The 26,915-nt window shown below is 36.1% G+C and overlaps 1 protein-coding gene across 1 annotated transcript in view; it reads right to left on the bottom strand.

The window, feature by feature from the left end:
* Positions 1–4,341: 4,341 nt before the first annotated feature.
* The window catches only part of KIF26B (kinesin family member 26B), a 559,622-nt gene continuing 537,048 nt past the window's right edge, over positions 4,342–26,915 (bottom strand). Inside the window, exons 13-15 of the mRNA XM_053711042.1 lie at positions 10,152–10,354; positions 9,117–9,267; positions 4,342–5,630 (exon numbers count right to left, since the gene is read on the bottom strand). Of these exons, the coding sequence (XP_053567017.1) occupies positions 5,482–5,630; positions 9,117–9,267; positions 10,152–10,354 (503 nt within the window). The 3' untranslated portion in view covers positions 4,342–5,481. The remainder of the gene's footprint in view (positions 5,631–9,116; positions 9,268–10,151; positions 10,355–26,915) is intronic.

The raw sequence follows: 26,915 nt of genomic DNA, 5'->3' as shown, positions 1-26,915 counted from the left end.
CCCTGCTGGTAATAGACATTGCAATTAACACGAAAGCAACCATATCTTGTCCAAAATAACTTTATGCTAGGTGAGTACATGCATATATTTTCATGTTTGTGTATGCACATTTGGTCTTGCATGCAACCCACTGTTCATGAAGTCTGATCTACAAGAGACTGAAAACCCCCTTTAGTGCATGTTTAGTATTATTAAACCCCACAGTTCATGTGTAAGGTATTATAGCTTACAGAATCCCATCTGAAATGGATTACTCTGAGACACGGGGAACAGAATAACAATGGTACTGTTGCTTCTTGTCATAGTATAAAAGCAACAAAACGTATGAACAGTTGTGAAAAATAAAGGCACTGCTACCTGTGACTGAACAGAAACAGTTAAAGCAGCAACGTGTAATGGGACCCTTTTTTAAAAAAAAATTGTACATACACAATGGGCTGGCGACGTCTTTCTGTCTAACATGACAGAGAAAGCGTCACATTCACCTCAAGGCTCTCCGGACAACGCAAAGACCTCTCAGCTGTATTTCGTGTAAACACAGCTGAGGAGGCATCCGGTGTTCCGATGGAGAGAACAAATGGCGCGCGCCCAATGGCGGGTAACGAAGCTCTGCCCATCGTGGACGTAGACAAACTGGAACCGCAGAGAAAGCCATAAACAAGCAATGGTGCGCACCTAATGGCGCGGTTCGAAGCTCCGCCCATCGTGGGCGTATCGTTAAGCACCACTGTGGCTAAAAATGTAATAATTAAAAACGAAAGTTAGTTCACGCCATAGAAACTAAACTAAATGTAACAGCCTGAGAAAACCCAAAAACAACCTAAAACTCCCTGTCGACTTCACTAGAAAAGAAGTCGTAGCAAACAGGAGTACCTGTTAGGAAAGGGAACAGTTCATTCATTTAGGTACAGACTTAACCCCTTATCCCTGGCGGCTTTGCCAAAGCAGGATAACTTCTACTCCAACAGCTTAATATATACCATTCAAACTAACTATTGGGAGTCCGGAATAAATAAAATTCTACCCGACACAGACAAACAACAGTTCTAGCGAGGTAGGAGAATCTTCCCTGTCGCTGAGAAACTAAGTAAAAGCTACCGGGGTTTATACATAATGAAGCCATGTTGCTTCTAAATACAGGGCTGCCCAAGAAAAGCTAACCCCCATTTCAGGAAGGGATATGTTCTCAAATAAAAAGTGCCAGCTCCTTTCCGTGTACATATATAGGGAGTCCCCAAGATTGATACCCATGGTTCCCAGCTTGTCGACTTTTTTCTGAGCCACCAGAGGGGTTGTTACCAGAAATAAAGCTTAGCACTTACCTTTAGAAGGCTGCCCGGCAGCAAGGCATTTCATCCGGCTTGTGAAGTTCTCTTCTTCCCTGCACATTAGCCTGTGGAAAACAAAAAGTACTGAGCATTTTCTCTCTCAGACTCTTTACAAACAGGGCAGCATACAATCTATGGGAGGTGCAGTGAGAAAAATGTCCCACATGTTCCCACGGCTTGAAAGCCACCAAATGCTTCTCTTATGTTATGGAAGAGACTGATTTGGTCTAGGCTACACCCCAGAACAAAGTAACACACTATGGTACTACTTAAAAATACAAAAAACACTTGATTGAAGAATCTATAACTAACACCTCACTCTGCCTCTTCCTATCACTAACACAGGCAAGAGAATGACTGGGTTGGGAGGGAAAAGAAGGAGATATTTATGCAGCTCTGCTGTGGGGCTCTTTGCCTCCTCCTGCTGACCAGGATGCGATATCCCACAAGTAAGGATGAAATCCGTGGGCTCATCGTATCTTGTAAAAGAAGAAAAGATTACTCTTTAGGTGACAGGTGAGTACTTTATGGCAGGGGTTTTCGGTCTTAGGCGTGGGCCCTCCCCTCTGACAAAATTTACAATACAGTGACACCCGCCTCCCCCTGATAGGTACTTTATTTTTCTGTTTAAAGAAAATTGTATTTATTTATAGTTTTAATTTGGGATATTTTCTCACACACAGCTCTAAAAAGCCGATTCGGCTAAACCAAAAGAAAGTGCTTCACTCACGTTTCAATTTGCACTTTGTTACTTCTGTGTTAAACGCAAGTTATTGTTCAAGACAACAAACGCAACTCAGTCTTTGGTCAATTTTGACCTTAGTGACTTTCTTCCAGCTACATCCAGCCCTTTGCCTTATTCCACCACAATATAGCAAGTGTCATTGTTGGCTCTCAAAAATCATTCTGTTTTGCCAAAGTCAGCTGTTACTTGTGGTTTATATATGATAGTGCAATGTGTCACTGCTCCCGCACCTACCCTTACATGCTCTAGCGCCCCCTGGGGAGGCCCACCTTACTTTTTCAAAATCATTGCTTAAAGGGATAGAAAACACAATTTTTTTATTTCATGATTCAGATAGAGCATGCAATTTTAAGCAACTTTACTCCTATTATCAATTTTTATTCGTTCTCTTGGTATCTTTATTTGAAAAAGTAGGAATGTAAGATATGGAGCAAGCCCAAATTTGGTTCAGCACCCTGGCTAGCGCTTGCTGATTGGTGGCTAAATTAAGCCACCAATAAGCAAGTGCAACCCAGGTCTGAACCAAAAATGGGCCGGCTCTTATGCATAAATCCCTGCTTTTCAAATAAAGATACCAAGAGAAGGAAGAAAAATTTATAATAGGAGTAAATTAGAAAGTTGCTTAAAATGGTATGCTCTATCTGAATCATGAAAGTTTAATTTTGACTTTAGTGTCCCTTTAATGTTTGACAAGTCCGTTAGTCATTTTTATATTTCCTAATGACATAGAGAAGTTACATATAGAAGTCTAAGCTGTGTTATATAGCTATTAAAATTGATGCATGAAATAAACAAACTGCTGGAGGATGCCTAAAAACACTAAAGGCTCAGAAAGTGCTTAAAGGGACACTGAACTCAAATGTTTTCTTTCGTGATTCAGATAGAGCATGCAATTTTAAGCAACTTTCTAATTTACTCCTATTATAACTTGGTATTTTTATTTGAAAAGCAGGGATGTATGCATAAGAGCCGGCCCATTTTTGGTTCAGACCTGGGTTGCACTTGCTTATAAATTATAAATTTTTCTTTCTATCTTTATTTCAAAAAGAAGGCATCTAAGCTAAGGAGCCAGCAAACTTCTGGTTCAGCACATGGATAGCACTTCTTTATTGGTGCTGTCCAATCAGCAAGGACAACCCAGTTTGTTCACCAAAAATGGGCTGGCATCTAAACTTACATTCTTGCTTTTCAAATAAACATACCAAGAGAATGAAAAAAATTTGATAATAGGAGTAAATTAGAAAATTGCTTAAAATTGCATGCTTTATCTGAATCACAAAAGAAAAAAATTTGGGTTCAGTGTCCCTTTAATCTGCTTAATCGCTACTTGCTCTTAAGACTATAAGCAATGTGTTCGTACTTAAACTACGCCCAAAAATCAGTTTTAATATTCCAATTCTGTCTTCTAATTCTCAACCTGCATTCTCTCAACCTGCATTCATTAAAGTTAAAAAAAAAGAAGTTGAAATAAAAACACTTTCAGAGAGCATATACCAGCTAGGCTGATATTTAATACCCCGAACAATGCATCTCAACTATAAAAATAATTCAATTCGATTTTTTTTATTTTTTATAAATAATTAAAATTGGCATAACAAGTGCTCAGTATAGCGCACAGTTGGGTATTATAAGTGAATGGTAAAATAGAATTACCACAGAATGTTTAGAATGTCTGACATCTGTTTAGAGAGCCCTACAATTTAAATGGAGAGAAACAGCAATATATATGTGTATTACTAGAATAAATGTATAAAAAGTCTTTTAAAGTGATATGGTATATAACTAGGGGATCGATTTATTAAGCAGCGGATACTGCATCGACGCCCCATCATTTCTGGTCCACCATATACTGAAGTTAAGAAGCAGCGGTCGATACGATTGGGATGAGTGACGTCCCCTGCTATCGGCAGATTGGCTGCGAGTGAGCAGTGGGCGGCATTGCACAAGCAATTCACCAGAAATGCTTGTGCAATGTTATATGCCGACAGCATATGCTGTCGGCATTTAGGGAGGTTGAGCGTACATGATTCGCTACAGCGAATCATGTCCGCTTGACCTTTGGTAAATCTACCCCTAGGTGTTTGACTGGAAAGGGCTCAAAGGTGTATATATTTGTATGTGTATATGATGTGTACATATATGTGTGTGTGCACATACATACATGCATACAGTTTTATATATATTTTCTTTAATCGGAAATTATTGCCCCCTTACTTGCTGAAAAAAAACCCATTTCCATAGCGAAAACCAATAATAAGCAAAAACTCATTATTATTATTTACTTTATTTTATTAATGTACGTCAGAGGGCAGAGAAGTTCAAAATGATAATTTCAGGCAAAATTACATTCTATGTGACATTGTTACTGTCTTGGTTGATTTTGGTTGCTGGACATGATTTTGGGTATGTTACACTGTAAGATACTGCACTGTAAACATTTTAATTGGGTATTTTGTTTACCGTTCAAAACTGCAATGTTTTTTCAACAGTGTAGAATTCTGAATATACTGCACAATCTCTGCATAGATTCCATAGACATAAAATATGAAAAAATGAGGCTAGCAAGCTTTTGTTTCTTTAATACTGTACGGATGTCTGTCAATTTTACAAGTAATACTGAATACCTAAACAAGCATGCAAAAGCTGTACGGAATCAGTAGCTGTCACAAAAAAAAACAATGTTTTCACAACTACCAACCATGAGACTATTCGTTTGCTTTGAGTGATCACACATTGGTAACAAAGACAGTTAATGCATTGTCATAAACCGCACTGGTCAGGAAACAAACATTGCTACAAACACATGGTACTTAAAACAGCAAGTCAGAAATAAGGTAATACACCATGAGAAAACAAGCTGCAAAAAACATTAAAATGTGTTTTTCTTGTTTGTTTTTCTTCTTCTTTACTGTGACTAGCACCATCTGTACACAAGATAGTATGAACATAAATGTTTGGATAATAAACGTTTGAAAGGCACTTAATCTGTCTCACTGTGGGTTCCTCTTCTTCATAAAGTACTTCTTACACTCTCCAACCTACATTCATCCTACCTCACTTATCAGTAAGTGGTAGGGAAAAAAAGCTTACTTCTGCCTTCAGTCCATATATACAAGTTTAACCTTTAAAGTTTCACAAAGTGCTCTTGTCAGTTTTGCAGAATTACTCTGCTGATCTTTATCTTAGTTTATTTCGAACAGAAGGATGTAAATATGTTATTTCCTACAGAAAACATCTTCTCGTCCAGTCCCTTCTCTTCACCTTCTTTATCACATTCCAACATCCCGTGTCCAACTTTTGTCCACATTCTACTGTCTTTGGGTTTTGTTGGAAAGGAGATATTTCATTTGGGGTAAATCAGTTTATTCCAAAATAACTGTCCATCAACTGAAACGTAAGTCTCATCCTTTATCTGCGCCTTGAGGTGATATCAAAACAGGTGATCATCATTAGATGCGCTTTACAGAAGTTGACTCGATTCTCTAAGCGTTCTGTTACACATTCTAAAGCTTCCAGATACTCAAGCGAGTCCACTTCAAATGTCTGCTCCATGTCAACTGAATGGAAGAAGAAAAAAAAGCACATTGCATAAGTCACCAAGAACCTGATGTTCAATTAAGAAATTTATTTATTATAAAGTTCAGAAAAATCTATTCTATTTTCTTCTTTTTCCAAAAGGCATTGCAATAAAATAATAACTTCTAAATTCAATATTTCTATTATAGTACAGACTAACTGAAAATAATAAAAATAATAACATTAGCTCTTTACTATTTTTTGTGTACAGACTTTAATAGACATTGGGTTCCATTTATCAAGTAGCGCTAGTTGCTTCGGGGATGCGACATAGATAGTTAAGAAGCAGCGTTCATAAAACCACTGCTGCTTAACCTGTCCGCCACCTAAAAGGTGGTGTGTTGAAATCACCCTAATCCGATTGGGATGATTGACAGCCCCTGCTAGCATCTGATTGGCACCATTGCAGAAGAATTGGGATTGTGCAATCCTTGTGCAATGTTAAATATGGACAGTGTATGGTGTCCACTTGCAGCGAGGTCTGGCGGACATAATTCGCAGCCACAAATCATGTCCACACGAACTATAATAAATTGGGCCCATTATGTTCAATCATTATATTTTGATTAATGATATAGATAACACATTCCCTATAACAAACAAATGATAAAGCTCAAAACCAAACTAAAAAAATATATCATGTTGGATTCATTATATCATCACATTAAGGGGCCGAATTATCATGCTGCGAATGCAGCAGTTTCCACGTGAGCCTTTAGGCTCGCCGGAAACAAAAGTTAAGAAGCAGCTTGTGCAATGATAAATGCCAACAGCGTATGCTGTCAGCATTTATAGATGTTGGGCGGAGATGATCCGCTACAGCGGATTATGTCTGCCTGACACTTGATAAATCGGCCCCTATGTATCAACTGAAGACATATTATAGTTCTCTCTAAAGGCCTGATATTCAAACCTCGCTGCTCAGGAGAGATATTCTAAGAAGTCTTGACGGTACGGTAAGGCCCTTAAAAAAGTTTAGAAGCATAAACTTTATCTTGAGAAATGTTTATGTTGCTATTTAGTGTTCTTTATGTGAGTTAGAGACTCCTACATTACAATACAAGGTCTAAAAAATATCCCAAAGATTTTGTGTGATTTCTCTCCATGCTGGCAAAGTTTTGTATATAATGCCTTAAAGGTCCAATAACAATAAAGAGACACAACGCAAAATCATTAGGGGCTTTTTTTTTGCACTATATTGCAGTGCAGAAGTCTCGTCTTCACATCTAGAGAGAATGATCTAAAGCTCTCTCGTCTGGTGAGACAATCTAAGAAGTCCCGTCAGTACTACAAGGCCCCTTTAAAGAATGTTAGAAATGCAAATTTTAGCTTGAGGGTTGTTTATCTCGCTATACACGGTTCTGGATGTGAAGGAGGGGACGCTAAATTACAATATATGGTGTAAAAAAAAACTAAATATTTTGGGTAATGTCTCCTAATGAAGGTGCGTTTTTGATCATCAGGCCACTAGAATTCAGCATAGAGAGATAAATAGCTCTCAAGCTATCATTTGACTTTCTTAAATTCTTGGAAGACACTCAAAGTACTGACAAGACAGCTCAGATAATCTTAAGCAGAGCCGAGAGCATTGGATCGTATTTCAGAAGAGATCAGGGGCCTTATATTGAAAAGCTTGCTGGCATTGAGAGAAATCATGTAAAATCTGTGGGATGTTTTTTAGACCTTCTATTTTAATGTAGGTGTATCTCCTTCACATACAAAACCCTGCATAGTGTGATAAATATCTTTCAAATTATTTTTTTTTGTTTCTAACAGGGCCTCTCCATACTGTTGAAATGTCTTAGATCAGGGGTCATCAACCTTGGCTCTCCAGAGGTTTTAAAACTACATTTCCCATGATGCTCAGCCAGCTTAAAGTGTAGGAGCATCATGGGAAATTCCAAAACCTCTGGAGAGTCAAGGTTGATAACTCCTGTCTTAGATCATCTCACCTGAGAGGCGAGCTTTTGAATATCAGACCCTTGGTCAGAAACGTTTGTTAGACTATTCCATTAATTTACTATGAAGAAATAAAATGAGGAACAACACATTTTTAAAATCAGGCATAATGTGTATAATTTTTACAGCCATGCTTTAAAAATAATTTCCTTGCTATCCTTGTGTTAAAGTGGGGCCTGCTTGTAAATCTGAGCAAACTGAATACTCAATCATAAAAAGTGATTATTAATGTATCATCTCATAATAACTTATCAGTATGCCTTTTTGTTTACGTGATAGTTATCATACTGTATATGTAATGTGATACAAATCTTATGCATATAGTACCATAAATATGTCAAGTAATAAAATAAAATTATAGTTTTGAGTTCTGAAGAAACTAAAATATAAAATAGTTTTATATTTTTTGATCACACTTCGCTGTAGACTAAAAACGGTTATTTTAGATCACATTCAATTCAATCTTCATATCAGTTAAATAAAGCAACATGCAACCATTCTATGTATCCTGCTTTAGATATATATTTTTAAATTAATTTATGTGCGGAACTCCATTATTTTTTATATAGTTAGTAAGAAAAAGCTTTTGACTAATGGCCGATGATCTAAACCTTGCAATTTCAGAAGAGGTTTTCTCGCTGACCCTCGCAGGGGCTGCCCTGGTACAATTATTGCAAAAAAAGTTAGCAGGGGTGCACTTTAAAAATTAAATCCTGCAGCCAATATAAATCACATTATGCTGCTTTCTACATATAGCGTCTTACAATCGCCTATATTGTCGTATGCATGTTTTTTTCAATTTGGGTTACAAGTATTTTTAGTGTTTTAAAAAAAGTTCACCACCTTTTAGTTGTCGAGAAAAAACTGTGAGATCTTTAGTGCGAAATCTTTACAGAATTACACTGGGATTAGAGGAAACAATTTCATTTACGCCCATGAAACGACAATTTTATGAAAAAACAATTACGCTTTGTATTTTGTACTTTTAACGATGAATGTCTTGCTTTTTTTTTGCACTTCCAGTTTACTTAAATTTGATTAATACGATTTACAAATTTTACGTTTTTGATAACATACGATTGTTGATGAACAATTTTGTTACAATTTGTGATGCACCTTAGCAATACAATTTTTCCCTGCTTAATTTTGTGTGAATGGTTCAATTTGTTTTGTATGATGTTTAAAATATGAATTTTATTGTGCACTTTTCATTCAAAATGCAGTATACTCCCCTTAGCGAGACATCCTGCTTTCAGGGTAAAAAGGGGCTTTAGATCATTCCTGGGAAAAAGAAGGACTGGCGAGCATTCTTATAGAATCTCACCATCTCAGAGAGCTTTAGATAATCAGACCCTAAGTGCTAAATGTAGCACGAAACACACAAGAATTTTTTTGCCATATACCCATGCATGTTTTAATTGTTAACATATACCCATAAATATTGTATTTATTTATTCTGACCCACAGAGCACCAGGATTTCCTTTTGGAAAAAAAAAAAAGCTCTTACATTCACTGAGCCACTTGTTTGGATCCAACATAAGATACTGTTTGGTGATCTCCAGTTCCTTCATGAGCCACTCATATTTAGCTCTGACCTCAGCAATTCTCTGTTGGCGGTGCTCCAGAATTTTCATTTTTGAATTACATCGTACCACCTCCTATGCATAAATAAAAGAGGAAAAAAATATAAAAAAATATTTCCATGAAATATAACTACGTATAACATTAAATGGATATGAAACCCAATTTTTTTTCTTTCATGATTCAGATAGAGCATGCAATTTTAAGCAACTTTCTAATTTACTCCTATTATCATTTTCTTCTGTTCTCTTGGTATCTTTATTTAAAAGCAGGAATTTAAAGCTTAGGAGCTGCCCATTATTGGCTCAGCATCTGGGTAAATGTAGCCACCAATCAGCAAGCGCTACACAGGGTGCTGACCCAAAAATGGGCCGGCTCTTAAGCTTACATTCCTACTTTTTCAAATAAAGATACCAAGAGAACAAAATTGATAATAGGAGTAAATTAGAAAGCTGCTTAAAATTGCATGCTCTATCTGAATCAGGAAAGACAAAATTTGGGTTTCAAATCCCTTTAACTTCAATTATTGGCATAAAGCATTATTTAAATGAAACCTTATTCAAAATATAATGGCTTCAGTCAAATTTGACATGTTGCTTAAAAAAGAAGCATTATTACATATGACAGGGATGGCCAACTAGCGTCCTCTCTGCCCTAGCTTTTGTGGCCCTAAGAAAAAGTGGAGCTAAAAATGTGGACATAAGAAATATATTATTTCTGTTTTTCTTAGCCATAAATTTATATGTGGCCCTTTAAGAAATATTGATCTATGGCTCCCTTGTGTTCGGAAGTTGGCCATCAACAATATATGACCTCTTCTAATTCCAAAAATCATTTTCATTGTCTTTGAATAGGTGTAATATATTACTGAATACCACTAAGTGACAAATGTGAATAATATCCCAAAATATAATACATTTTCTGTCACACAATTTCATTTGTAGTTTATGGGGCTATTTACCTTGCAATCTCCGCCACGGCGCCGTTGAAGCCTCTCAACATCATCTATCTCATAGACTTTTATCTCAAATGGTTCTCCCAAAGATCGCTGCCCATTGCGCATCGGACCATCCACCCAGCGCACTCCAGGGCTGTTGGCTTGCTTTCTGACAGGTGAAGTTGCATCTAGAGACAGTGCTGGAATAAGTCTCCTCCTTTGTGAGCCTATTGTACAGAGAGATATAACTATTACATTTTCTGCTCAATAAAGAATTGACAATTTAAACACAATTTATTTCTTTCATGATTTAGATAGAGAATACAATTTTAAACAACTTTCTAATTTACTTCTATTATCTTATTTATTTAATTCTCTTGGTATCATTTGTTGAAGGAGCAGCAATGCACTAATGGTTTCTAACTGAACACATGGGTAAGCCAATTACAATCAATATACAGTATATATGCAGCCACCAATCAACAGCTAGAACCTAGATTCTCTCTGCTGCTCCTGAGCTTGCCTAGATAAGCATTTCAGCAAAGGATAACAAGAGAAGGAAGCAAATTAAATAATAGAAGTAAAGTGGAAAGTTGTTTAAAATTGTATTCTCTATCTTAATCATGAAAGAAAAATTTTGGGTTTTATGTCCCTTTAATACTGAGTGCCAATGTTAAAGGGACATTGTACACTAGTTTTTTCTTGGCATAAATGTTTTGTAGCTGATCCATTTATATAGCCCATCTGGCTGCTGCTGCTCCCCCTGCTGCTACTGTTTGTATAAAGGGTCGTTTCATATGAGGGGTAGGGGGGGCCGAGTGTCTGCTCTTCCTGATTTTCCAGCCCCTGTCACTATATGTCCCATCCTATCTTCATCAACATGCTAAACTTGGAGCTTCTAAATAAGTTTTAAAAAAAGATTTTATTCTGGATTTTTAGATCAGTATCTGTGCATATTCTTCTTTATAGTAGTGTCTATTACATACAGTTATATGAAAATTAGTGTACACTGTCCCTTTAACATAAATATATTTGCATAATATAATAATGAGGTCAAAAAATAAGCTACACTCAAGTGATGGGTAAACTTTGACATTTTGTTTGTTAGTTTATACATCATGTTTTTTATCTCACCCTTTATTACTATGTAACATATATGACATTGTGCCATAATCTGCCAATAACTCCCAGAATCCATAGAAGCATCACAAAATGGGACCTAAGTTCCAAAATACAGTAAAATGTTACTTAAAGATTTCTAGAGCATAAGCCCCTAAACATCCTAGACACTCTCCATCCTGGCTACACCCAAACATTTATCGCAGTTTGGACAGAACATTATAGATAGTGAACTATGTATTTCATTGTACCAATATTTTCATTGCTGCAGAATATGCTAAAACTAATTGAACATATTCAGCCAGCATGGAAACCTTATGAATTTACCAAATATTGGATACATTTAAAATGTGCAACTATTTATAGCCTACACTGGACAAAAGGTATGACACTAAGGGGTCGATTTATGAAGCAGCGGACGCTGCTCCCGACCCACTTCGCTTCAGGTCCGCCTGAAGCAGAAGTTAAAAAGGAGCGGTCTGAGGCGGCGGACAGCAATCAGCCAGATCGGATACGAGAAATGCTTGTGCAATGATAAATGCCGACAGCGCATGCTGCCGGCATTTATCGATGTCCGCCTGCACAATGTTAAATCGGCCCCTAAGTGCTATCTCTTTATCATTCATTTGTTGATTATGCAAATCTACTGTATTTACTGGTCCTTTAACTTTTACATTTTTTAATTCCTATACTGGAAAGCTAAAGGAACAAATTGTCCAGTCCAGGGATGGGCACTCCACTGTCAGTATGCATGTTCTGGAGTAGAGGGTTAGCAGGCATTGACTAGAATCTGGGCTTTTCTGGGCAGTTGTTAGTTGGTTCAAGGTATCTTTAAAGGGTCATGGACGTCAACAATAAACTTTCAAGATTCAGATAGAGCATGCAATTTTAAGACAAATTTCAATTTACTTCCATTATCAAATTTACTTTGCTCTCTTGGTTACCTTTGTTAAAAAATCATATCTGGGTAGGTTTAGCAATGCACTTCTGGGAGCTAAGTGGTGACAACACACATAAGCTACTCAGCAGGTGTGTTCAGCTAGCTCCCAATAGTGCATTGCTGCTATGAAGCAGATATTTACTTTGTGTTTCATCCCTTTCCAGGGGTTAAACCTATAGTTATATGCAAGAACCAGTGCAATAGTAAAATGCTCTATCACATTCAAACATTTTGTGTTTACACTTTTATGTTTCTTTAAAGGGACAGTCTAGTCAAAATGAAACGTTCATGATTCAGATAGGGCATGCAATTTTAAACAACTTTTCAATTCACTTTTATCATCAAATTTGATTTGTTCTCTTGGTTTTCTTAGTTGAAAGTTAAACTTAGGTAAGCTCATATGCTAATTTCTAAGCCATTGAAGGCTGCCTCTTATCTGAATTCATTTGACAGTGTTTCACAGCTACAGGGTGTTAGTTCATGTGTACCACATATATAACATTGTGCTCACGCCCGTGGAGTTACTTATAAGAGGGCACAGATTGGCTAAAATGCAAGTCTGTCAAAAGAACTGAATAAAAGGGGGCAGTCTGAAGAGGCTTAGATACAAGGTAATTACAGAGGTAAAAATGTATATTAATATAACTGATGTTTATGCAAAACTGGGGAATGGTAATAAAAGAATTATCTATTTTTTGTAACAATGACAATTCTGGAGTAGACTGTCCCTTTAATCAAAATCAGAACAAATATAGGGGTAGAAAAAAAAAGCATGACAGAAGGATAGAGTAGGATGATGACGGAGAACTCTGAGACTACACAAATAAATCATATAAGCAAGTGCCCTCTTTTAATATGGAAGGTAACACGCCAAAGCATAGTCACATGTTTGGAATATATAGGTTTGGGGGTAAGCACAATAAATGAACAACTGCTGCAAAAACATGGTTTAAAAAGAGAATATGAAACTCAAATATATTATTTCATGATTCAGATAGAGCATGTAATTTTAAACAACATTCCAATTAATTTTTATTATCTAATTTGCTTCATTTTCTCTTGGTATCCTTTGTTGAAAAGCATACCTAGGTAGGCACAGGAGCTGGGAGCTAGCTGCTGATTGGTGACAGCACATATATGCCTCCTTCCAATGTGTTAACATATATATGCTTGCCAATGTGTTAAGCTAGCTTCCAGCCGTGCATTGCTGCCTGCTCCTTCAGTAAAGGATACTAAGAGAATAATGCAAAATGAATAATAGAAGTAAACTGGAAAGATGTTTAAAATTGTATGCTCTATATGAATCATGACAAAATGCGGGTTTCATGCCCCTTTAAATTTCATGAATCATTTGTATTCTATATACACATGTTTATGATTTATGTTTCCTCATAATAATTTGGAAATAAAAGAAAGGTCGAAAGACTATTTTATAGCCTAGTTAATAAGCCTACAATGAAGTAATATGATATTGTCAATTTAAAGATTTAATTTCAATAGTAAGAAGTATAACATTTAATTCTCTGTATGTACCAACCACACCTAGTTTATCTTTTCTAAGTTTACTAAACGATACTGTTACAAAATCGTGTGATTTGTTCATAAAAGCACTGACACTAATCATAACTTTACACAACAAGATTATTTGCAAACTCATAAGCTTTATTAAATCAGTTATCATCATATGCTAACCAAGGTTGTTGTTATTAAAGGGACACGGTGACACAGAAAAATACAAGATAGTGTAGAAAATGAGCATCTGATTTTAGATCAGCTAAGCGTGTCATTTGTAAATCTATAATAATTACAGAAAAGTTCTCTAAAACCCAGTTTGTGGAAAGGCATGAATCAACAAGAAACATTATTGATAGACAGTTTACAGAACTCTTTTTCTGTGGTTCTGCTAACTGTGTGAAGGCGCCTTTTGTATGTTTTTATTATACCTTGACTGACATGATAAATATTACTCAAATTGAAAGATCGTTGCTGTTCTACATTAATGCATTCCTTTGGCTTTTTCTCTTATCCCTCTATGGCATTTGTGGTTTGCATGACAAAGCAATTGATAAACTACAGTCGGTTGTAAAGGTAAATGTAATAAATAGTGTTTGTTACAATGTCACACAGCAGGTACCAACTTGTCCTTTCACATTAATGCACAAATTTAAGACAATTTACAGAAACACAAAGGATACTGTGAACACGGTTTCTCATTATTTAGTAACTTAACTAATCACATAAGCTGTGTAAAATACTAGCATATATGAAATATTATATGGGGCAGGTAGACACTGCATTTATTGATAGCCAGTGGCGAATCCATTTAGCTGCAAAAGGGTTCATGTATTATGTTCACCATCTTTGTTAGCACCCCTCCCAATTAGCCCACCCAACCACCACTGTTGGTGGCACTAAACAATGCATTCAAGCGATATGTCAGGAATTTAATTGTGTTCAGATTTCAAGGTCAAAGTTTTGCTGATAAAGGTAATTTATAAAACTAATATCATTATGAAGGAAATATTTATCTTACATAGCTAAAAATGTTCACTGAAAATAAACCTTTTAAAAATATTTACTTTGTAGCTGACAAAAGTTAGAGGGAGACTGATATATATATATATATATATATATATATATATATATATATATATATAGTATATATATATATATATATATATATATATATATATACATACTGTATATATATATATATATATATATATATATATATATATAATATTATATCGTCTATAAACAATAGCTACAGATGATAGCCATGTTTAATTGTTTATAGTAAATCATTTGAAAAATAAGTAGGTTGTATAATGTTTAATTGTTTATAGTAAATCATTTGAAAAATAAGTGGTTTGTAAAGTTGCCTTATAGGAGCAGCAGGTAGGCAACCCTTAATTGAAGATATAGACAGCTTCCTACCTTGCCTAATGACAATTCTGGCCCTGCTGATACACTTACTTGTATAAGTGTCCGACTATCTTGGTATATTTATTTCAAGATCAGATTCGTGACCAAATGATTCTCTATAAATTATGTTTTATATCCTTAATATATACAATATTGGCAAAGTAACAAAGTAATGAAAATAATAATTTATATTATTGTAATACAAAAGTTGACCAGAATTTCAACATAGCCTTATTATTTTTATTCTTATCTATCACATGGATGGCCAACTAGTGTTCCCCTGCACTAGTTTTTGTGCACCCCCCCCCCCCCCCCCGGAAAAAGCAGAACTAAGATCACGTGCCACCGTTTTTGTTGCTCAAGAGAAAGTGGAACAATAAAATTGCGCTTTTGGGACTTCTCTTGAGTGTGCAAACAAGGTGGGCATCAGACCGAGGGCACCCTGCTTCCTTACCTAAATCTGGACCTGTGTCACTGTTCATCTTTAGGAAATATATTACTCTATGTAGGTTTAATAGCCATATGTTTATATGCAGCCTTTAAGCATTCTAAAATACTGATCTGTGCCCCCCATGTGTTAGGAAGCACTGATCTATTATTTATAAAGCACCAACATATTACCAACAGTGCTGCTCTACATGGGTTTAGTATCTATATGGGAATATAAGAATTAATTTAAAAAAAAAAGAAAAGAAAGGGGGCTGCATTTGAGCTACAGTAATCAGTAGATGTCCCCATTCAGCCAAAAGAACATTTGTGAAGTCAGGCACTTATGTTGGCTCTAGCTCGCAATCAGAGTTCCAATTCATCCAGGGGTGATTGAGGTCAGGGTTCTGTGCAGCCCACTCGAGTTCTGCCACGCCAAACTTGGGGAACCATGTCTTTGTGGGCCTTGCCTTGTGCACAGGGGGGCAGTCACGGTGGAACACGAAAGGGCGTCCCCCAAAAGGTTGGAGCTCTATTTATGAAGCAGTGGATGCTGCTTCGGAGTCCCTTTGCCTGAAACAGAAGTTAAGAAGCAACCTGTCCACCACCTTTTAGGTGGCGGATTGAAATCATAATTGACAGTCCCTGCTAGTTGCCGATTGGCCGCCAGCGAGCAGGGGGGCGGCATTGCACAAGCATTTCACCATAATTATGCGATGATAAATGATTCCAGCATAAATTTACCCCCTGGACTCAATAATTAGTAGGGGTGTCCACATACTTTTGGCCACATGGTGTTAGTGTACACACATTTTATTAATGTATGTGCCGGCATATGACAGTGAAAATATATATTTTCTTTCTTTTTTTTCTCTGAGATTCATCACTAAGAACATATGTAGAAGCAGCATAATATTTTCCACCACTACCATCAATCACAAGGAAATACTCAAGTCTCTAGCGCCATAATGAGGTATAGAGGTGGATAGTTGCTTAAAATTGTCTGCTCTATCTGAATCATAATAGTTTAATTTTAACTAGACTATGCCTTTAACAACCACAACCACAGCATGTTGCTGGCCTTTAAAGGGATAGTCTAGTCAAAATTAAACTTTCATGATTCAGATAGAGCAGACAATTTCAAGCAACTTTCTAATTTACTCTTATCAAATTTTCTTTATTCTCTTGCTATCTGGGTAGCACTTTCTGATTGGTGTCTAAATGTAGCCACCAATCAGCAAGCGCTACCCAGGTTCTGAACCAAAAATGTGCTGGTTCCTAAATAAAGATACCAAGAGAATGAAGAAAAATTGATAATAGGAGTAAATTAGAAAGTTGCTTAAAATTGTCCGCTCTATCTGAATCATGAGATTTTAATTTTAACTAGACTATTCTTTTAAGGGTTTGTCGACTCATAATAGCGCGGGTCTCGCTACCATTATGACTTCCCTCCCTCCTGCAGACCTCCTGAAATAGCGCTATCAAGACCCATTAAAAGACCAGCGACGTAAAGTGTACATCACTGGTCATTAAGGGGATAAAAGTTAATAGTGGTTTTCAGAAGCATATGCACATATGCTATGAGGGCCGTCCACCAGTATTCAAACATCACACTTTATTTTACAGAATCCGCAGTAGCTTGTATGACCCAAATTACATCTTCACAAGCACAATACACACTGCCACCAGCTTTCCGAGCTTGAGTACTGGTGCACAGGATCATATGAAATGCACCCAAGTACATTTGAGTTTTGTCCTTTCTATCCCTTTAATTATTGAAAATATTAAAAAACAAGTAACTTAAAGGGACATCTTTCTTTAAAATGTTCTCCACTGTTTAAAAATAACTCTGTTACATAGTGTTTGCCTGTTGAAACTGATACCTATACAGTTGTGCTCATAAGTTTACATACCCTGGCAGAATTTATAATTTCTTGGCCATTTTTCAGAGAATATGAATGATAACACAAAAACTTTTCTTTCACTCATGGTTAGTGTTTGACTGAAGCCATTTATTAACAATCAAATGTGTTTACTCTTTTTAAATCATAATGACAACAGAAACTACCCACATGACCCTGATCAAAAGTTTACATACCCTGGTGATTTTGGCCTGATAACATGCACACAAGTTGACACAAAGGGGTTTGAATGGCTATTAAAGGTAACCATCCTCACCTGTGATCTGTTTACTTGTAATTAGTGTGTGTGTATAAAAGGTCAATAAGTTTCTGGACTCCTGACAGACCCTTGCATCTTTCATCCAGCACTGACGTTTCTGGATTCTGAGTCATGGGGAAAGCAAAATAATTGTCAAAGGATCTGTGGGAAAAGGTGGTTGAATTGTATAAAACAGGAAAGGGATATAAAAAGATATCCAAGGAATTGAGAATGCAAATCAGCAGTGTTCAAACTCTAATCAAGAAGTGGAAAATGAGGGGTTCTGTTTGATAACATACTGCATTCATCTTGCCATCAATTCTGACCAAATTTCCTGTGCCTTTGTAGCTCACACATCCCCAAAACATCAGCGATCCACCTCCGTTTTTCACAGTAGGAATGGTGTACCTTTCATCATAGGCCTTGTTGACTCCTCTCCAAATGTAGCGTTTATGGTTGTGACCAAAAAGTTCAATTTTGGTCTCGTCACTCCAAATGACTTTGTGCCAGAAGGTTTGAGGCTTGTTTCTGTGCTGTTTGGCGTATTGTAAGCGGGATAGTTTGTGGCATTTGCATAGTAATGGCTTTCTTCTGGCAACTCGACCATGCAGCCCATCTTTCTTCAAGTGCCTCCTTATTGTGCATCTTGAAACAGCCACACCACATGTCCTGTATTTCACCTGAAGTTATTTGTGGGTTTGTCTTTTCATCCCGACCAATTTTCCTGGCAGTTGTGGCTGAAATTTTAGTTGGTCTAACTGACCGTTGTTTGGTTTCAACAGAACCCCTCATTTACCACTTCTTGATTAGAGTTTGAACACTGCTGATTTGCATTCTCAATTCCTTGGATATCTTTTTATATTCCTTTCCTGTTTTATACAATTCAACTACATTTTCCCGCAGATTCTTTGAGAATTCTTTTAGCTTTCCCATGACTCAGAATCCAGAAACGTCAGTGCAGCACTGGATGAAAGATGCAAGGGTCTGTCAGGAGTCCAGAGACTCATTGACCTTTTATACACACACACATTACAAGCAAACAGATCACAGGTGAGGATGGTTACCTTTAATAACCATTCAAACCCCTGTGTGTCAACTTAGGTGCATGTTATCAGGCCAAAATCACCAGGGTATGTAAACTTTTGATCAGGGTCATTTGGGTAGTTTCTGTTGTCATTATGATTTAAAAAGAGTAAACACATTTGATTGTTAATAAATGGCTTCAGTCAAACACTAACCATGAGTGAAAGAAAAGTTTTTGTGTTATCATTCATATTCTCTGAAAAATGGCCAAGAAATCATAAATTCTGCCAGGGTATGTAAACTTAGGAGCACAACTGTACTTAAAAAATAAATATTACAGAATTAGTTATATGTAAAATGTATGTATGCAAATGATAGACAGCAACAGAAATCAACCTCCCAGTGGGGGTGCGTGGGAAAGAGAGACCAGCCCATTTGAAGGAGTGTTTATGCAGCAACTTTGAATAAAATGAAATCCTATAAGCTGCTTCCTTGAGTTCATTGATCCTTTAATGGATTCCAGTGACTGCCTGTAGAAGACTATCAAAATTCAGATATGTATTCATTCATTCAAAAGTTATAGTTTGATGTGTGAATCTCTTTATCCAGCAGTCTATGTATCTTTCTGTCTATCCATCTGTCTAGCTGTATGTCTATGCGTCTCTCTACCTGTCTAAATATCTTTCTTTCTTTCCACATGGAATAAAGACAAAATAATTACAATGCCAGCCATACTGTGTACCGTTGTGGTTTTATTATAGCTCAGTAAAAAAAGCTAGTTGTCAGAAAAAAATATTTTATAAATCTGTAATGTATAACCTTCTAACAAATGTCATAGCAAATGGATGTTATCTGATGCAGAAACAGGACACCTGAGGGAAAAGTATTGTCATAAAAAAAATCTGGACGTTGACACATAAATTTGTGATATTTGGATAATGTGCTCTATTTTTTAAGGAAAATAGAACACCCACATTTTATAACAAGCAATTTACAGAGAACATGATTTTTAAAAGGGACAAAGATTTTGTGTGTGTGTGTAGAATAATTGATCTGCAGGGTAGCAATTATACTACACATGGATTATTTTCTGAGGTAAAGATTATCTGAGATCATTTTGTCACATCTCTAAAATATTTTTTTCAACAATAACATTTTTACCAATAATACACAAAACTTCAAGTGGTTTAAAGCTCTAGTATGCCAGTAACACACACACATATAACAGAGATTTGTATGGAGCACACCCAGAGCAGGGTTTTAACCCTCTAATTACATTAAGGTACGCAAAGCCTTGGTTTACAGAAATAGAAAGGTCAACACTGAAATTTGCATGAGAGAATTTCAAATTGAAATAGAATAATTTTTACAATGTACTTCTATTACGAAAATTGCTACAAGTAAAATGTATTATGTTTTTTTTGGTGGCTTACGCTAATATGCTGTGAGTGCCGTGCACGATTTAAACATCACGCCTGCTCAGAGTGCTGGCAGTGGTGTGTATTACGCCTCTGAAGACTTAAAGGGACATGATTCCCCAATGTTGAAGCACTGATGCAGCATAGCTGTAAAAAGCAGACTAGAAAATATCACCTGATATCTATGTAAAAAAGGAAGATATTTTACCTCAGATTTCCTAAGTATTCACACTCCACTGTAAAGAGACTTTAAGCAGCCAGTCAGGATACTTGTCCCAGGACTTGCAAGGGAGTGAGCATCCGGCATGTGCAGACACAGTCATGTTATTTTACTATTCAGTTTAGGTAAGTTCTATGAAATCTCATGAAATTTCTGTGAAATCTCATGAGATCACAGAAAAGGCAAAGCAGTACCTCAGCACTGCTGATGCTGATTGGTTATTGGTTTTTTTTTGGAGGGGGGGTTTCAACTTGCAGCTGAACAACAGCTGAAGTATAACAGTTTACACAGCACTTACTCTGGTGATCTGAAAAATTTTTGAGGTAAAAAATCTTCCTTTTTTACATAGAGATGCTCAGGTAATATTTTCTTGTCAGCGTTTTACAATTAAGCTGCATCACTTTCAAGTGATTTAGCATATGAGTATTATGTCCCTTTAAACTTGTGTCATACAAGCCAATGCTGACTCTCTGAGCAGACAAAATGCTTAAATACTGGTCCACGGGCCCTCACAGCGAATGTGCATATGCCGCTGAAAAAAAGTAATAATTTTTACTATAAGTTTTGTTTGCTAATGGAAGTATATTGCAAAAGTTATTCTATTTATAATTGAAATTCACCCATGCACATTTCAATTTTGACCTTTCTATCCCTTTAACATTGTTTCTGTCAGAAACGCAGAGAAATAGCTCTTATTTACCAGTCAGTAACACACATGGTACAGTGGTTTAAAGGGATATAAAAAAAAAACAAAAAAGTTTTGTGATTCAGACAGAGAATACAACTTTAAAAAAAGTTTCCATTTTGCTTCTATTATCAAATTTGCAAACTGAGGGTTTCATGTCCCTTTAACTTCCTTTGTACCAATGACATACATGCAAGTTCCCTAGGCTATTCCTGCAAAGTTTCCTGGTATATACAGAAGGGGCAAATAATTCCTCTACTTGTTCCCTGAAAACTTGCTGCATTCTTTCTCCATGAGGCAAATTATTGTCTGTTAAATTATGTCATACACATCATTACCCATAATGCCAATATCACATGTGGCTTTATATATTTTTAGCAATCATAGACTTGCATTTCCTGTATGAAGGAAGCATTCTGAAGCTTAGGGGCACATGAAGGAACTGTATGCCTCATACTAGACACTAAAAAGGTGTCTTGTTTTCTAAGGGTTTGACAACCATCTTGTCAGGAACTCATGGTTACCCTTGGCACAGGTCTTATTTACCTAGGCATAAATACAGGCATGATTATTTTACAAAGTTTTAAATTAAATATTACTGTTCCCTTCAAGCATTCAGTTTTTTAAAAAAAATGTTTTTGTCTCTCAACAGCAACACCTTTAATACAATTTAATATATATTCTGAACGCCTAAAAACAAATATAGAAACTTATTTCTTTAAAGGGCCACTAAACCCAAAATCTTTTTTTTCATGATTCAGATAGAGAATAGAAACTTAAACAACATTACAATTTACTTCTATTATTTATTTTGCTTCATTTTATAGATATCCTTAGTTGAAAAAAAAGCAATACACATGGTGAGCCAATCGCACGAGGCTTCTATGTGCAGCAACCAATCAGCAGCTACTGAGCATATCTAGATATGCTTTTCAGCAAAGAATATCAATAGAATAAAACAAATTAGATAATATAAGTAAATTAGAAAGATGTTTAAAATTGCATTCTCTTTCTAAATCATGAAAGAAAAAATGTGGGTTTCATGTCCCTTTAATTTAGGAGAACTAAATCAGTTCCGCAAAGTAAACAATTTGATACAAAACTTACTATTTGAAACATTATTCTTAATAAATTATTAAAAAAGTGTTTATGTATAACGTATGACCCCCAAACTGGAGTGTGCAGATAGGTCATTAGTTTTTTCTCAAACGCTATCTTTGACTATGGATTAAATGTAACATTTATTTAATATTTTTTAATACTAGAAATATTTTCGATGTTTAAAACATTTTATTTTTCCCTGTCCTAAATTAGAATATTGAAGCAATTTCAGTAATTGAGACTTGGACCATCCAGTGTATATCTGCACTGTAGAAGGGTTAATATTACCTTAGAGAGCACTAATAGAATGTAAGGCCAATTCTTGCATTTCATTACAAGGCTCTGTCTGGCCTCCACTCTAGTGAGTTATTTTGATCATTTCTGACAGGAAACATTCCCGGTCATAATAGTCATAAATAAACCAGACAAGGTTGCCTGACCTGAAATGAGCATATTTTCACAGCCATAATCTTTGGCACACTGTGAGTTGTGAGCCATAGGATATCACACTCTGAGGCTCTTAACACCAATGAGAAGACTGTTATCCTTTCTTAGACTGCTTGGCCTTTTTTTTATTGTTAGCTATAATAAAAAATCCCATTTGTAAAAAGGTGCACCATGGGAAATAGTGCATTGCATCTCCCTCCATATGACCTTAGGGCATCAATTATCAGCCACTGACTTCTAACCTTACTGTGAACTAATTTTCTTCCGTTTACAAAAAACGATGAGGATATCCGATATGATTTTGCAGGTATCTTATGGCACTAAACATAAAAAATCCCCCCATCATACCATAAAGTTTTTTTGAGAGCTGTATTTTGTTGGCATTGTATTAAGCACAAAATAATACTTGGTAGAAAATTAAAATTATATGAGCTCCAGTATAATATATACTGCAATTTGTTTTTAGTGGAAATTCCCAGCCATGGATTATAAACAAGACAGTAGTGAGTTAAAGGGACAGTACAGTCAAAATCAAACTTTCATGAATCAGATAGATCAGTGGTTTTCAAACCTGTCCTCCGGCCTCCCCAACAGACCAGGTTTTCAGGATTACCTTGGATAAAAGCAGGTAAAATAACTTGGTTTATTAATCAGCTGATTATTTCACCTGTGCTCCAGTTCAGATATCCTCAAAAGTGGCCTGTTAGGGAGGGCTGACAATAGGTATGAAAACCAGTGAGATAGAGAATGCAATTAATAACAAAAGTTTCCAGTTTACTTCTGTTATCTAATTTTCTTAATTGTCTTGATATCCTTTACTGAAAAGCATACTTAGGTAGGCTCAGAAGTAGCAAAGCGCTACTGAAATGATTGGTGGTTCAACATATATACCTCTTGTCGTTGGCTCAACCAATGTGTTTAGCTAGCTCCAATTAGTGCATTGATGCTCCTTCAACAAAGAATACTAAGAGAATGAGGCATATCAAATAAATACAGTGGAAAGAATCCCAAAAGAAAATGTTTGAGTTTCATGTCCCTTTAAGAGGGATGAAAATGCTGATGCAAAAGCATTTTATCAAATTCTCAGGTTGACTCCCAGTTTTACAAACATTTCCATTAAAGACAGTAAATGGGATGTGGGAGAGAGATCCCATCCCATGACAGGCCACAAAAATGCTAGATGGTTAAAAGTCCTGCACCCCTCACTGCATAGCATTATTTGGGGAGTTGTAGTCCTGTCTTGTTTTGATGACAAACTACATTCAGAAAGACCACATTACCCACAATCCTTAGTTTGTGACAGCATCTTAAGGTAAGCCAATCAGATGCCACAGAGAAGTCATGTGGCACAAATCTAGCGTTTCAGTTTGGAGTTTACCATAAGGAACAGCAATGCACCAAAATAATGAGGTATTTACAAATTATGGTTTTGCGTTTTACCATATCACTACCATTGGATATAAACAAAATATGATAGAATTTGTTAATATAATATTTAACTGCAGTTATTTGCAAATATAAGTAACACATTCCTAAATAATGCTAGTATATCTGTGTTCATATTGAGATTTCTGCTACTACTTGAACCGCACAGTGTCTCAGTATTATAATTTGTGGAAGCTAAAATTATTTTTGTTATAGGGACATTATTTCATGATTTAGAAAGAGCATGCAATTTTAAACATCCAATTTACTTCTCTTGTCTAATTTGCTTCATTATCTTGATATCCTTTGATGAAAAGCAAATCTAAATAGGCTGTTTAGCTGCTGATTGGTGGATGCCTCATGTGATTGGCTCACCCATGTGCATTGCTATTTCTTCAACAAAGGATATCTAAACAATGAAGGAAATTAGATAATAGAAGTAAATTGGAATGTTGTTTTAAAATTGTATTCTCTATCTGAATAATGAAAGTAAAAAAATTGGGTTTCATGTCCCTTTAATAATTGTTTATCATTGCATTACCAGAAAGTTATACAGACTTAAAGCTTTGCTACTATAAGTAGTTATACAGTTATGTAAAACACACCCTATCTCATGTCCCCTCTCCATAGGGGCACAAAAAGCTACAGGTGTATTAAAAGCTAGATACGTTATTGATGCACTTAAGTTTAGTTATTACTCTAGTTAGCTGAGTATTCTAGATTTAGAAAGGAATTCATGAGTTGAAATTCTCCCTGCAACTTTCACTCCGTATTTTGTTTTCTGTTCTTTTAACCCCTTGAGAGTCAAGCTGTTTTTTAGTTTTCTGAAAGATACCCACACAAATAATACCTATTTTCCAAGCATTATTTGAAACCAGTTTAGTTTGCAGAAATATCATAATATGAAGAAAAAAAAAACCCCAGCAGACTATTTCAAAGGGGCAGCCCCTAATTCTATGCTCTGTCCCTCTGAGACAGTCATAAGTCTCTATTTGCAGAATTTTCCTTGGACCTGCCCACAAAGCGCCAGACATGACCACCGTTTTTCCAGACACGCTCATAATCATGCCCACTATCTACCTGTGACACAGCCCAATTAACAAAACAGCAATGACTCCCCTCAGCCTCCCATATACCCAATACCTAGCCAGAAATGTGGGGAGGTATGCATATGGGATGCAAAACCAAAAAAACTTGTCATTTTCTATGGAGTACATGGTAAATTAGCAACAGGGGATTTATTATTTACTAAACATTTTAAAGGGACAGAAAAGTCAAAATTAAACTTTCATGATGTATATAGAGCATGCAAATTTAAACAACTTTCCAATTTACTTCTGTTATCAAATTTGCTTTGTTCTCTTGGTATCTTTATTGAAGAGTAAAACTAGGTAATCTCATAAGAGCTCAGGAGTGTGCACGTGTCTTTAGTACTCTATGGCAGCAGTGTTTTACTACATTGTATAACAAAGCTACAAATAATGTAGCAAAACACTGCTGCCATAGAGTACTAAAGACACGTGCACACTCCTGAGCTCTGCTGAGCCTACCTAGTTTTACTCTTCAATAGAAGATACAATGAGAACGAAGCAAATTTGATAACAGAAGTAAATTGGAAAGTTGTTTAAAATTGTATGTTCTATCTGAATCAGGAAAATCTAATTTTGACTTTACTGTCCCTTTAAACACACATTTTGGGGCCCACATTTAGCATCAGTTCACCTTTCCAAAATACCAACATTTACTATTTTATACCAATATTCTTCAATAAAAATGAATTATTGAAGATCAGGAAAAAAATATATTATTTTGTCACTTTGCACAACTTTGTAATGAATGAAGAAAATGAGTATTTATAAATATCTTGCTATTTAAATATCCTACTCCTTTTTAAACCCATCAAACATAAAATCATCCTGTATAGAATTTCAGAAAATGTCATCTATTTGGATTCCTTTATTTTAATAGTTCAGAGTGTAACATCAGCAACACAACAAAAACACAATTTATGCTTACCTGATAAATTTATTTCTCTTGTGGTGTATCCAGTCCACGGATCATCCATTACTTGTGGGATATTCTCATTCCCAACAGGAAGTTGCAAGAGGACACCCACAGCAGAGCTGTTATATAGCTCCTCTCCTAACTGCCATATCCAGTCATTCGACCGAAAACACGCAGAGAAAGGAGAAACCATAGGGTGCAGTGGTGACTGTAGTTTAAATGAAAAAAATTACCTGCCTTAAAATGACAGGGCGGGCCGTGGACTGGATACACCACAAGAGAAATAAATTTATCAGGTAAGCATAAATTGTGTTTTCTCTTGTAAGGTGTATCCAGTCCACGGATCATCCATTACTTGTGGGATACCAATACCAAAGCTAAAGTACACAGATGAAGGGAGGGACAAGGCAGGTACTTAAATGGAAGGTACCACTGCCTGTAAAACCTTTCTCCCAAAAATAGCCTCCGAAGAAGCAAAAGTATCAAATTTGTAGAATTTTGAAAAAGTATGAAGCGAAGACCAAGTCACCGCCTTGCAAATCTGTTCAACAGAAGCCTCATTTTTAAAGGCCCAAGTGGAAGCCACAGCTCTAGTAGAATGAGCTGTAATCCTTTCAGGAGGCTGCTGTCCAGCAGTCTCATAGGCTAAGCGGATTATACTTCTTAGCCAAAAAGAAAGAGAGGTTGCTGAAGCCTTTTGACCTCTCCTCTGTCCAGAGTAGACAACAAACAAAGCAGATGTTTGTCGAAAATCTTTAGTAGCTTGTAAGTAAAACTTCAAAGCACGAACCACGTCCAGATTGTGTAATAGACGTTCCTTCTTTGAAGAACGATTAGGACACAAGGATGGAACAACAATCTCTTGATTGATATTCTTGTTAGATACCACCTTAGG

This window comes from Bombina bombina, chromosome 4 (genome assembly GCF_027579735.1).
Source record: "Bombina bombina isolate aBomBom1 chromosome 4, aBomBom1.pri, whole genome shotgun sequence".
NCBI lineage: Eukaryota > Metazoa > Chordata > Amphibia > Anura > Bombinatoridae > Bombina > Bombina bombina.
Note: the sequence above shows the minus strand (reverse complement) of the source record. Positions and strands in the feature narration are given on the sequence as shown.